This window comes from Ursus arctos, unplaced genomic scaffold (assembly GCF_023065955.2).
Source record: "Ursus arctos isolate Adak ecotype North America unplaced genomic scaffold, UrsArc2.0 scaffold_33, whole genome shotgun sequence".
Classification (NCBI taxonomy): Eukaryota; Metazoa; Chordata; class Mammalia; order Carnivora; family Ursidae; genus Ursus; species Ursus arctos.
This window is the reverse complement of record NW_026623019.1, coordinates 15149568-15163995: the sequence shown is the minus strand read 5'-3', so window position 1 is coordinate 15163995 and position 14428 is coordinate 15149568. Positions and strand designations below refer to the sequence as shown.

The following is a 14428-nucleotide window of genomic DNA, read 5'->3' as shown; positions in this document are numbered from 1 at the left end:
GTTTGGCTCCTTAGTGACGAAGAGTGAGAAAGGCTTCCTGTGGTAGTTATCATCCCCTTTCCTTCCTGAATTGCACTGGAAGAACAGTTAGTTTCTAAACAACGTTGGGACTTTGAAAATCAAATGTAACAGCCAGAAACAGAAGTTGGGAAACTTTATCCTAGCAAATAATTTCTCAACTGCCAGCCCCCATTACTCACAGAGTTCTCGGTATCCCCCTGACAGATTTGTAATTCTCAACTTCCTGGACCACAGTCATTTTATTAAAATATCATTTTCCTTCTGGAGTATTAGTGGAATTAGTTATTCTGGATGAGAGGTTTTTTTTTTCTTCTGAAGAAAACAAAAACAAAACCAATTGGCACGCTACCTTAAATCTTTTAGCTTAAGATAAAAATCTTAAAGATTTCTATCTTTTAAAATAAACATCTCAAAGATGTTTTTTAAAAAGTAAGCTGAAAATCTTGAAGATAAAAATCTTACATTTCGATATAAGATTTAGGGAAGGGAACATTCTGAACTGAGAGCTGGCAGAAATCTCTTGGAAAAGAATCTCCCAAAATTGTACCCTGTGCAAACAAGTGTGTTTACCCTCAGAGATGATCCTTGGTCAAATATATTTAGGGGAACAATGGATAATAATGGATTTATTTCTTCTGGAGAGTCACACTATTTGCATGTGTTTATATAGCCACAAAACATTTTCTTTTCATCCATGTGATACCTTTGTTCTCTAGGATATACTTAAGAAACTCTGGTACAGTGTTTGAATGTGTACTCAGAACTCAGGTAGACTTTGGGGCTAGTCCGTGTTCCAGGGCTTAGCATGTGTCAGTCTAAGTAGGTCATGATTGTACAGTGCTTCGGGGTAAGCACCGAAGTCTAGGGGCACATGGAAGGAGATCCTGATTCAGAGATTCAGAGAATTTCTATGAAGGTTTTCATGGTGTCTATCTTGGTGGGAAAAGGAGGAGAGTGGAGAATATCCTCGGCAGAGAACAGCGTGGAAAGAGCAGGGCATGAATTGAGAGAATTCAGTTGTTGAGTATATTTAGAATGTAGAGATTGAAGTAGGGAGAGGCAAGAGATGAGGTGAGGGAAAGGGCAGCTCAGGTGTGGTAGGCAGTGAGCTGTACACCTGGCGAAGGACTTTTAAGCTATCCTGATGACATTGGGAAAACCACTGAAAGGTTTTAAGAGAGAATGACATGTTTGCTTCTCACCTTAAGAAGACTATAGGCTTTACGGCAGACAATGGATCAGAGAAGGGAAATCTGGAGGCAGAAAGACTGGCTGGGAGGCCATCTAGCCAAGAATTCATGGTGACAGTAGGATCGTGGCAATATAGATGCAGAGAGGTGGGCTGATTCAAGAGATATTTAAGAAATAGAATAAATGGGTCTTGGCAGTTGACTGGGAAGTAAGGATGGGGAAGAATGAATGATGGTGCTCTGGTTTCTAACTTGGGTATACTGGTGTGTATTTGGGGGATACATGTGGGGGATAGGTTTGGGTGGGGGAAGCAGGGGATACAGATTTGGACAGGGTAATTTGAAGTAAGATATTCTTTTGTTCCCTTTTAAACCTAGTGAGGTAAATAAGGTAGGTTTTATATATCCCGCCAGCCAAGTTGCATATGATGAATGGACTGCCATAGTCAACGGGTGACAAAAGCCCAACCCCTGCACTGTACCTCCTTCTTCTGCTCTTTCTCTGCTATAACCCATGACTTCTCAAAGACATGACTTTCATAGATAACAGTCAGAAAAACAGTACTCTTTTCATTGAAATCCTTTGGTTGAAGTCTTCGGGCCTTCAGTTGTCTCACTGCTATTCAAATATTCACATATTTTCAGAGTTCAGTTGGAGATACTTTATCACTTCTGAACATTAAAGCCACTTTGGATGCTTAAGGAGATTCTTGTCCCTCAGTCCAGTACATGTTTTGGTATTTTATTTTATTTTAAAATTATTTTTAAATTGAATGAATTTGGTCACTTCAAATTTTTTTTTGGAAGGAAGTTGAGTATTAATAATAAAAATACTGTAGTTCCCTAAAGCATTAAAATGCATTAAACTCAGTGTATTCTCTGATGTTTACAGTTGTTAGTAACTCAGACCTTTTGCTTATAAATTGACACATCCTCATTGGAAGGCAATGTAGCAATATTTGAATTCACTTGGGCATTTTACTAGTAGGTTTTTATCTGATACATATACACGCACGTGAAAGCTATGGTGTATGTATTTTATACATAAATAAATAAATAATGGGATTTCCATACACAGGAATACTGGTCAGCCCCCAAAAGAATGAAGGAACTCTATGTGTACAAATATACAAGAATGTCCAAATTATTAATAAGTGAAGAAAAAGCAAGGTGCAGAGCACTGTGTATAATATACCTCTATGTAAAAAATTATTTTTTGGTATATGCTTATAAATGCATAGGATTCTCTTTGGAAGAATACATAACAAAGTATAACAGAGGTTCTTTTGAGGGAAAGGGGATGGGATGTCTGGAGTGCAGGGGTAGGAGGAAGAGTTTATTTTTCCCTGTATCATCTATTCTACCTTGTGGATTTTATAGTACTTTCAAAGTTATCTATTAAAAAAATGTTGCAGAGTCCTGGCTTATCTGTTCCACAATTGAGAGTGAAAGCTTAGAATACAAGGACCAACATTATAGCAAATCTTTTTTGTTTTTTGCTATGTGTCAGTTAGGCACACAGTTGTAAAAGGTTTGCCTGAACTGATTATAATTAATTTTTTAAAAAATGAAAGTGCCTATTTCTTTTTCTTTTCTTTCTTTCTTTCTTTTTTTTGAAAGTGCCTATTTCTAAGTGCAGCTAAAGGAATGCTCATGAGAATTTACAGCTGGACAGCAGGACATTGCTCTGACAATCTCTGGGGTCAATCACCCAGGAAGAAAAAGATTTCTCCAGTTTGCTGACAGGGATTTCTTACAGGCTAGCCAAGAAAGCACATTTACCCTATAGCTTGCCCTGACAGTCCAACTCCCCAGTGATCTCCAATTACATTTACTCTTATCCTTTACCCTGAATTCCTATTTGCTTAGTGTAGGTGTCTGCAGACCCATATATTCTGAGGCACACATTTTTAGGTTAGTGTGTTGGGGACATCCTTGGAATACAGTGTGGCAGTTTGCTCCAGAGTCTATCCAGTGAGATACTACTGGTGTTCCCCATCTATCTTAAGCCCTGTGGATCCCCTACTGAGAGAGTATCTCCTATGCTTTGTGATCTGTAGAATGGATAGTGTATTGTGCTATTGTACTGTGAAATGTGAGTAATAAAAAGGGAAAGTATGATTGCATATATATATATCTCTCCTACCTTTCTACTTTCCTTGATAAGAGGGGCAAAGGAGAATGCTGAGATTTGCAGCCTTCAGAGTGAAATGTGCTAACTTCTGTAGCACATAGGTAATAGGGTCTTGGGCAAAATTAAAAGGAGGAAACGTTTGTCATCCTCTCCTTGCCTCTATCTGAAGAGGAAGCATTTTCTTCAAGGGTGAGCCTTCCTCCTTGGCTGTTCATACCCTTTCTTCACCTACCCCCCCAAAGTCTCTAAAGTCATTTTCATTCTCTCTTGCATCTTCTCTCTCTCTCTCTTTATTGACTTCTCTTTTATCTACAAACAAGATCTAGGATTTCTCAACATAAAATAAGTGTTCTTTCAGTTTTGCCTCTTAAACATCTTGCGAAAGAGCTCTAGAATTGGTATTTGGCAGAACCTGCTCCTCCTCCATTAAGAGGCGGTAATAATTGGGGGCGCCTGGGTGGCACAGCGGTTAAGCGTCTGCCTTCAGCTCAGGGCGTGATCCTGGCGTTCTGGGATTGAGCCCCACATCAGGCTCCTCTGCTAGGAGCCTGCTTCTTCCTCTCCCACTCCCCCTGCTTGTGTTCCCTCTCTCGCTGGCTGTCTCTGTCAACTAAATAAATAAAATCTTAAAAAAAAAAAAAAAAAGAGGTGGTAATAATTGTACCCGTCACACAGTTGTGAATATTACTGTAGCGAAAGCACAGAAAGCACTTAGCATAGCCTTTGGCATACACGAAAGGCTTACACTGGTGATGGATTTTGCTTTATATTCTTGATTTAGTGGCTGTTGTTCTTAGTATTGTTTTCCCCAAGGGTATATTACACTAGATGCCTCCTGTTTTGCAACCTATTTCCTTTTTTTAAAAAAACAAAATTTATTTTTTGTTGTTGTTGTTTTTTTGTTTGTTTTTTAAAAGTAGGCTCCACACCCAGCATGGAGTTTAATGTGGGGCTTGAACTCATGACCCTGAGATCAAGACCTGAGCTGAGATCAAGAGTTGGACGCTTAACCGACTGAGCCACCCAGGCACCCCTGCAACCTATTTCCTGAATCTCCCTCAATCTGCTCAGTGATTGTGGCCAAAATCGCCATTCTGCTTACTTTCTTGTCAGTATTAATCTTCTTAGCTTTTCTTTGAAACAGCCTACTTTCATAATAATGCACATTTTTAAAAAAAATCTCTGTTCTCTACTTCAGGTATCATGTCAGCATCCTGCTTAGTAACTCTTTATTCATTATTCCCTGAACTCTTCTGCACCCTATGTGTAGTTATTTCCAAAGATTCTTGGCTTTTTTATCTTCTCTGTTCTCTGCTCCCCAGTGACCTCATGGCTTTTACCATAAGCGTTCTCTGAATTCTCTTCCAGGCTGAAGTCTCTGCATTTCTAACCACCATGGCATTCTATCACCATCTCCCAAAATCTTTGTCACCTTTCAAGGACTTTCCTAAGTCTCATGTCCTCCTTGAAGGCTTCCCAAATATTTGCAGGCAGAAGGGTTTCTCCTTCCAAGGAGTCCCACGTCCTGCTCTTGTGACATACTTGATATCTGTTTATAATAGGTTTTTTCCCCTTTGGTGTTGGTCTTTGGGACACAGTTTTATTTATTTTTTATTAGAATAATATATGCCAACCAAAGTATTTTTGAATGAATGAATAAATGAATGAATGAAGCTATTACTCTTTAGAGATATCAATATTTTAAAGGAAGAATGGATAAATGGATAGAATATATGCTACCTATGGGTTCTGAAGGGCTGATCCCCCACTTATCATGCTTCAGTGACATCTTTGGGATGGAGAATTTGGTAGGCACTAAAGTCAGCCATAAGGTTAGAAGTGAATACAGTCAAAATTATCTTTCGAAAGTCCCTACATTGCTCATAAAGCATCATATGTGAAGGTTTGATCTCTAATTGCTTTTTCTCTATGTTGAAACTTCTTTTCAGTTGAGCTCCAGATTCAGTAGGGGATGTTGAAATACTACCATGCGCTCATTGGAATGAGATGCACAGACTAAGACATATGTGCGGGACCTGAGACCAACAAGGAGACAGTAGACCCTGTCTCGCACTCACACTCCCTGAAGTGCCTCCATGCAATCGCTTTTGGGCAGTGATTTTCTATGTGTAGTTCATGGACTCCTGGGGGTCTTTGAGACCCCTTCAAAGGGTTCTCAAAATCAAAATTATTTTTATAATGGTACGAAGACATTATTTGCCTTTTCTACTCATTCTGTTAGTATACAGTGGAGTTTTCCTGAGGTTATGTGATCAATTCACGGTATCTAAAAAGGCTACTAAAATACTATTTCCTTTTCCAATTACATGTCAGTGTGAGGCAGTTTTCTTTATATACTTCAAGCCAAACCACTTATTGCAACAGATTGAGTATAGAAGCAGATATGAGAATCTAGCTGTATTAAGCCAGACATAAAAGGTATTTTAAAAAATTTAAGACAACTCTCTTGTCTTTAAAAACTTTATGAATCTCTTGGGCGTCTGGGTGGTTCAGTTGGTTAAGCATCTGCCTTCGGCTCAAGTCATGATCCCAGGATCCTGGGCCTGCTTCTCCCTCTGCTGCTCCTCCTGCTTGTGTTCTCTCTCTTGCTTACTCTCTCTCAAATAAGTAAATAAAATCCTTAAAAAATAAAATAAAAATAATAACTTCATGAATCTTAAAATTTTTTTCATAAAAAGTATGTATGTTAACATAAAGAGGTGAATAGATTTATTGCTGTTATTACAAATGAACTAATGAATAAATATCTTAAAAAGTCCCAGTTCTAAATTCTGATACATAAATATTGGCAGACATACTCATATAAGTGAAAGCTTTTTGGAGGTCCTTGGTAATTTCTATGAATATGAAGGGGTCCTAAGCTCCAAAAGTTTGAGAACTGATGCTCTTGGACATTGTGCACTTCTGAACTTAAAATGACATTGAAGTTTTTCATACTTAAATTTTTTTTCTTTCTTCTCACCTTTCTTATTCTGGTGCTCACTTATTCCTTTAGCAAAAATTTTAAATTGGTCCAAGTTAAATGTGTGGTATGTGTCTCTACTGACTTTCAAGAAGTAAAATCCTATTGCAATGTATTTTCTGCTATGCTGCACATATATAGACCTTACTGTAGATGATAAAATTGTCTTTAACCTGTAATTCCAAATAAAGGTGTTTTTGTCCGAGTATGGTGGGTTTCCTAAAAGTCAATTATTTAAGAGGATAGCTTCACTAATAATGACACTTGTGGTAAAAGAGTATAGCTTCACTCCCAGAAAAGGCTTTTTAGACTGTGTAGTTCACTCAGATGAAGTCCTAGTGAAGTTTTGGATAATTTAACAGGATATTTGGAGCTTAATTTAAGACCATCTGTGTACATGGATAACAAATTCATGGATATCTTGCTACTTGGAAATTAGAGAAGACTGATTGTGTTACAGGATTTCTTTTCGTTTGGTGCCCATGGTTCTTGGTCCTGCCCCTGACCAGACGAAGAGTAGTGAGCAAAAAGCAAAGTTTATTGAGCGATAGGTACAAAACTCCTGGAGAGGGAGGAGACCCTTAGGGTTGCCACCGTAGTTTCTAAGTCTAGGGGTTTTTATGGGCTTGGTGGTGGGATGAACCCTCCATGAGCCTGTCACCCAATCAGGTTTGTGTCATCTACCTATCATGTGGGAAGGAGTGGAGGCCTCCTTCCGGGGTGGTGTAAAATCCTTTTAAGGGTAGTTTCCTCTTAGGGCACGGCCCCTTGTCCCTGCCTGCCTTTCTTCCAATTATCCTTCATTAATTGCATCTAATTCGAAAATCTTAACAGATAAAGAGTAGTTATGTAACAAATAGGCCCAGCATTCAGTTAAATTCTGTGTGTTACTATCTAGGGACAGTTGCAAAGAATACTCATAAATGAACTTATTTCTTTTCCCTTCTTAACAAAACGATTTAACGTGATCTGAGATTATAAACGTTTCATTTGCGTGTTTTATTCCCCAGGGGAACTGGATAAAGCTGAAGCCTGTGTGACAGCAGAGGAAAGGATGTCCTGATTGTGTTAGTGCTGACATAGTGAGGACTTTCACCAGTTTGGGAAGGGGAGGGATGGAGTAAGACATCAGTTTAGTTTGAACCTTTATGATACTCTCTATTTGGCTGGTCACTGTGGAGTTCTTCCCATTCCGCATTAGGCTCTGTGGAGAATTCATAAATGTTTAGCTCACATACTTATGAGTTTATATAATGTAGATGTTCTTTCTGATGTTCTAAATGCCTTTGCTCAATAAGACAGGAAATGAAAATGTTAGCAAAATTTCTCACCTAAACAGGAGAAATCACTACCAGCAAAAATAGTGCTCCTTTTTTTCTACCTCCAAAGAAGAAAGCATGTAAGATTTTTTTTTTTTTAATGAAGTATGCCTAAATACTGGCTGCTGGAAAGACTCTTTACTTGGAAGTGAGATCAGCTTGTGGCAGTGTTGGCGAACCAGATCCTTGGGTTTTGGTTCTTTTAGGTTTGCCTGACACTGTTAATCTTGGATCAAGGGGCTCCGATGAAGTTCCTGTAGAATGTGGACAGAATCCCATAGAAGACCCTGAGCTGACTCTTCCAAGTGGATGGGCTTGCTTTGCCCTGAAGCGGTTTCCCTGAGCCCACAGATGGTGGTGCGCTGTGCAAGTCCATCCACCTGTGACTCAGTTTGAAGAGGTACTTGCTCTGGAGGAGAGGCCATGTAGAGGAAATATCAGCTGTCCATCTGGAGTCTGAAAACATCACTTCTCTCCTTGGTCCATTCTGGTGTCTCCCTGCGTATTGTAGATTCCAAGATAAATAAGCCAGCACTCTCTCTTAACGTAGATTATGATAGTTTTAAGAGAAAAACAACTGAGTAAATGCAGTTAAGCATTGTTTGTACTATGATATGTAGAAGATAGTGTGTGGGGAACATAAAAAGGGGAGTAAGTAGTCCGTTTCACTTGGAAAAGTATTTGTTAGACATTAGATTTTTTTTTTTTAAGTATAAGAGTTTTAAAAAAAGAAAACAGGGGCGCCTGGGTGGCACAGTGGTTTAGTGTCTGCCTTCGGCTCAGGGCGTGATCCCGGAGTTCTGGGATCGAGCCCCACATCAGGCTCCTCCGCTAGGAGCCTGCTTCTTCCTCTCCCACTCCCCCTGCTTGTGTTCCCTCTCTCGCTGGCTGTCTCTATCTCTGTCGAATAAAATAAAATAAAAAATAAAATCTTTAAAAAAGATAAATAAAAAAAATAAAAAAAGAAAACAAATGACCTGTAATCTGTGTGCCCCCTCACCCCCAATCACCAAGCCCTCTGGATGTTAAAAAAAAAACCATTCACGCACACATGTAGATTTTTTTTTTTTTTAATTAAGGAACGCCTCTAAAACTATGCCCTTCTCAGAGACTCCCCTGAGAGAGATCTGTTCTCTGGAAGACCTGGAAAGCTGTAGTGTAGAAATCCTTTCAGTGAGGGGAAGGATTCATTCATGGAGAGCTTCTGTTGGAGGATTCGTTTTTTGGACATTTCTGTGCTATTGGCCACCCTCACCTCAGGCCTGGGATTGTAAGCAAAACCTGCTTATTAAGTTTTAGGGTGAGGCGCCCACTGAGCCTGAGACCAACAGTTTCCCTTCTTTGTCCTCTGCCTTTCCCTCCTCCAAATAACGACCATCAGCAAACACCTCCCCTCACTCGTGTGGTGTCTTGGTGTGTGTGGATGTGTACATACACATATATCAAATACTCAGCTTTGTAGGCTGCCATTATGGCTGTAGAAATGGCATCACCTCCACTGCCAACCACTACCCATGACAGTTTGCTGCTCCAAGTGACAGAGGTCAGCTCATTGGGCATTTGTCCTCAATAGATTTGGGCTACTGAATTAAAACCAACAAATATTTGGTTTCTAATCATTCTCTGTTGTCCTGAACATGGGAGCCTCTTCCAAATGTGCTTCAGAGTATATTGAAAAGGCTACCATTATGAGGTAGAGGGGAAGAAAGTAAGATTCGAAATTGGGAATTGTCTGAAACTCGTGCAAATTCAGCCTGCTTTTCCTTTCCTGTAGTTTCGAGATAAGATCCGCAAGCTGCAGGAGCAGAGTTTCCATGTTCTTGTTATGGCTCAGGCTTCCTGTTTACACCTTTGAAGGGAAAATTGTATTCATGGATTCCTGAAGTTCTAGTCTAGGTGTGTTCATTTTGTTGTTCATTCAGTAATGTTTGGGCTGGGCCCGGGGCAACAGAAGTGACTGGCACAGGGCCTGTGGGTGCTGGAGTCTAGTGGGGAAAGTGGACCTGGAGAAGTCATTCATTTTTAGTATGAGAGGTCCCAGGAGGAGGATTTGGAGGTCAGGAAGTAGTTTTCTGTGGGAAAAAAAAAACAAAAAACATCAAAGTTAAGTTCCCTGGCCACCCACCAAAAGCTAATTTTTTTCTTTTTGATATACCAATAATAATAGCTAAGCTTTATAGCCTTAATAAGTCCCGGGGAGAATTCTAAGCCTTTAATTTATCTATTCCTTTCAACAGTGCTATAAGGTATTATTATTGCTATTATCTCCATTTTTAATATATAAGCAAACAGGCATGAAAAAATTAATTTGCTCAGATAGTTCTACCAGTCAGATGTCTAGTCTTGTAAAAAAATGAATGACAGCACAGCCTGCTTAATTTGTGTATCGAGGCTCCTATATTAGGGACCCTTTTTGGAGCTCTTTTTAATAGTTAATTGGTGCACATGCAGTTTAACGATATCAATTCATTATCTGTTTCCTTCTTTTTATTCCAAGTTCCATCAGAGTAAATATCTTGTCTTACCTGCCATAGTATTCCCAGCGTGCAGCATGGAGGGCTATCCAATATATTGGTTGAATGAATTCAGAATGAAGAGCTCTTTGAGAACACACTAATTCCCCTGCCACTCTTTTCTCAGTGCTTTGCAAAAATTAGGGACTTAATTAATGTTTGCAGAGTGAATAAATGAAATTGTTAGTTTTTGAAGAGAGGACAAGGCTTACCCATTCCAAAAGATTGTGTCATTTTCTTATTATAATAAGTAGATTTTGAGTTCATCCCAAGTTCTGTGACTGAATTTTTTCCAAGTTTGTATGTTTTCAGGGCTTTACCAATTTAGGAAATGTCTTTTAAAAACTGCTGACTGTGCAAAAGGGTTAAGAGGTAGAATGATTTTAAGATGACCTGAGCTTGATTCGGGAAGTTTTCCTTGTTTATAGTTATGTTCAAAATGCACAGGAACCAATCAGTCAATGCCCCCACCTTGTTTTGCTTAACAAGAGCTGGATTCTGGTTATATACAGTTCTATTCAGTAGTCAACACGTTGGTGAATATTGAACAAAATCCATGAGTTTAATATTAAAGTATACAGAGGATTCCATAAATGCCTCATTTGTAATTGTGGGAGAAGAAAAACTTCTCCTCTGCTCTTTTAGGTTTGATGGCTGGGTCTGTGAAATAAACTGACAGAAGAAAAGATGCATAAATTTATTCATTTTTAATATTGTGGTCATGGCAACATCACAGAAAAGCAAAAGTAAATACCCCCAAAATGATGATATTTGGGAATTTATATACTGTCTTAATAGGGGAAGGGTTGGGGGAGGTAGGCAATTTAGAAGAGAGTAAATGATTTTTAGAAAAGGTGAAGGGGCTCTTAGAAGAATAGATGGGAGATATGATAGTTTGCGACAAGGTTTGTCTGGGTGTGCTGTTGACTTCTACTTCCTTCTTTGGAGATAAGAGTCAATCCTTTCTGGTTGATGAAAACTCCTAGGGATTTATGACAGTTGAGCTCCTTTTGGAAGATCTGTCTTTAGGCAGATAAAGAGAGTTCAGAGAAAGCCTCTCACTGCATTTGCTGGTTTTCAAGTGCCTACAGCTCAAAATAACCTGTACGCCAAAGCAGCGTGTTTTAGGGTGGCATGTCCTGAGCATCTGGGACCTGAGGACAGTGTGATAAGGAGGTGGCACAGCTGAATTTGTAACCCGTCGTCTGGTGCAGTGCATTTCCTGCAACTCTAAGATGACAATGGGTGTCAGAGTGAGGTGGGGGCTGCACTAACACGGAGTTTGTGAAACCCCCTTGCAGATTCCCATTCACCATCCTTTCGCCACTGCTATAACACATGTGTTTATAAAGTTATATCCGTACTTATGTTTTTATACCATACAGAGCTAAAATATTTTCAAATGAGGAGAAGGCCAAGCTCATCAGTTGGTTGGGGTCTCTATTGTATATCCAGTGTCCCCTGCTCCTGGACTTACACTATAGCTGATGGAAGAGCCTGGCTATGACTTGAGTTTTGTAGACTGGGAGAGATTTTATTAGGAGGATGAGCGAGTGAGTATCGATGTCCCTCCTGGATTCAGGGATGGTCGTGGGCCGTGCAGACTGAAGCAGCACAGTCCGTGATAAGCCATGCTTATAGAATGTGTATCAGATTGTCTATCTAAGGAAGGAGGGAAACCAAGGCAAGCTCTAATTATGAGAAATTTGGGGGGTGGTTTATATTTACGGTCAAGGAGTGCAAAGAGGGGGAAGTCCAGCTAGAGTCCAAGCTGTAAGTTCATTGGCTTGAGGATGGGGAGAGATTCTTGGCAGATGTTCATTGGTCAGGAGATAAGTCTCAGTCTCCTGTCAATAAGGCATTTACTGGAAATCAGTGTCTCAGTTTTGAAGTTCTCTTCTTCAGGGTACATGTGCAAGATTCTACTTTTCATATCCTCCAGGTCCATTTTAGATGAAATCCTTTCATAGAATCTTGCTGAGGTTCCAACTTCCATGAAATCTTAGCCAAAGTGGGACTTTATGAGTGAGAATTTTGAACTTTGAGAGCTTGAAATTCACTCTATAGGACTATGGTACAAGATTTTAGAGTGACTTTTAGCAGAATTAAGGAATGCTTCAGTTATTACATGACTTCCTTCCTAGTGTTTTGTGCATTTATGGACATTTTGCTGAAAATGAGATTATGGATGTATTAATTTTGTGAATGTTTTAGTGTTCACATTTGGTTTTATTTGTGTCTATGTTGTCTGTGATAAAAGCCAATAAATACTTAGCCTGTTTGGGGTTGATCTTGGTATTTTAATTCATCTCCATGATATTTAAGTATATCTTGCCTCCCTGAACTACCGTGGTTACATTGTTTTCTCACTTAATTATAATATAAAAATAACGACGCTTTTTCTTTAGTCCCAGAAATCCTGGATTGAAGGAGTGTTCAACAAGAGAGAATGTAGCAAAATCATACCTAGCTCAAAAGACCCTCACAGGTACAATTTTTAATTATATTTTTCATTTTAAAGCAACACTACTTTGAGAACTGTTTGTGGAAACTTAGAGGTGTGTTTTATCAAGAGGATTTAATCATATCTGTGAAGTTAGCGTTTATTTGTTTTTAATCAATATTTGTTTCTTTGTCTTTATAAAAATAATACCTGATTATTGTAGACAACCAGGTAGGATCAGGGACCTTGTCAGTTCCGTGCCTTACTCCAAGCCTATGACAGCACCTGCTGCATAGACGACTCCTGATTAACATCTGTTTCATGACTTAATGAAGTATAAAGAAGAAGAATTTATCGAAATGACATCACTGTGATGGGGCCACTGTTACTATTGTGGTGGACTTCATTTCTTTAACGCTCCTGTTTCTCTTAGTGGGAGAAGAGAAATTAGGGAGGTATTATGCTAAGTGAAGCAAGTCAGTCAGAGAAAGACAAATACCATATGATTTCACTCATATGTGGAATTTAAGAAACAAAGCAAATGAGCAAAGGGGGAAAAAAAGGAGAGGGAGACAAACCAAGAAACAGACTCTTAACTAAGAGAACAAACGTGGTTACTGGAGGGGAGATGGGTGGGGGGATGGGCGAAATAGGTGAAGGGAATTAAAAGTACCCTTATCATGATGAGCACTGAGTACTGTATAGAATTGTTGAATCACTAAACACCTAAAACTAACATGACACTGCATGTTAACTATAGTGTAAGTAAAATAAAAAAAAAATTTAATTGAAAAAAAATTGGGGGAAATATCTAGTGCCGTATCCACACCACCATTCCATTTGCCACAACTTCTGAATACTGAATATTCAAAATATTGTGAATATTCCTTATTCCTAACTCAAGTGTTTATGGAAAATAGTGACAATAGTGACAGTTTGGGGTATTTCAGGACACTGTGTTTAGGTTATGCAGACAACTCCATGCTTTCCCCCGTAGGCTTTTTGTTTGAGCAGATAACGGACAGCAGAATGGAATGACTTGAGTTTGACCACTCTGACTTGTTGAGAACCCTTCCGAAGCTCTACTTGCAGAACAAAGTTCAAAACAGCAGCCAGCGAAAGATAGGAGAATAAAGGGCTATGGAAAATTCCCCAGGGTAATTGGGTTCATGAAATTAAGATTGGGTGGCATTGCCCTTGGAGAGTAGAAATTAAAAGGAAGGGAAAAATAGAAGAGCAGTATTTTAATTAGGGGACTACTCTATTTTTAGATTCTTTTTAACATTTGACCTTACAATCATTTAAAGTTTCGAAATCACAGTTGTATGCTTATGAAGGGTAGCATGGTGCGGTCACTGAAATTCTTGTTCTTTGGGGATGACTAAAACAGTGTTCCTTGCCTTTGTTAAATATTTACTAGCCCCACCCTCACTGAATTACCTGGGGTTTGTAAGCCCCGTGATTGGAAGTTCTTATTTTACCCCCTTATAAAATGTTTACAGAATGGCAAGGTAAACTTGTTTTTTCCCTTCATCTCTTACGACATCTTGTAATGTGATGGTGGTTACAACAGAAGGCAGACTGAGCTCACGCAGTCCTGCTTCTATAAATGGAAAATCATCTTCCTAATCATCTTGAACCTAATAAAATGTGATAACCAAAGGCCATTATCCCGTAGACTCAAGAAGAATATCAATGATCATAATTCCATATTATAGAATGGTCCGAGATCTGCATTTTATGGGAAAAAGTAGTCTCTATTTTTATGGGATTGTGGAAAAAAAATTAGTGGATGCTTATGGATCTTCCTATGCCAGCCTTTTTC

At 39.1% G+C, this 14428-nt stretch overlaps 1 protein-coding gene across 3 annotated transcripts in view; it reads left to right on the top strand.

Moving 5' to 3' along the window:
• The window catches only part of TRPM6 (transient receptor potential cation channel subfamily M member 6), a 187709-nt gene that overhangs the window by 67368 nt on the left and 105913 nt on the right, over positions 1-14428 (top strand). For all 3 annotated transcript variants that reach the window (XM_048218395.2, XM_044391103.3, XM_057305640.1), the window contains one exon: positions 12569-12648. In XM_048218395.2, the coding sequence (XP_048074352.2) occupies positions 12569-12648 (80 nt within the window). The remainder of the gene's footprint in view (positions 1-12568; positions 12649-14428) is intronic.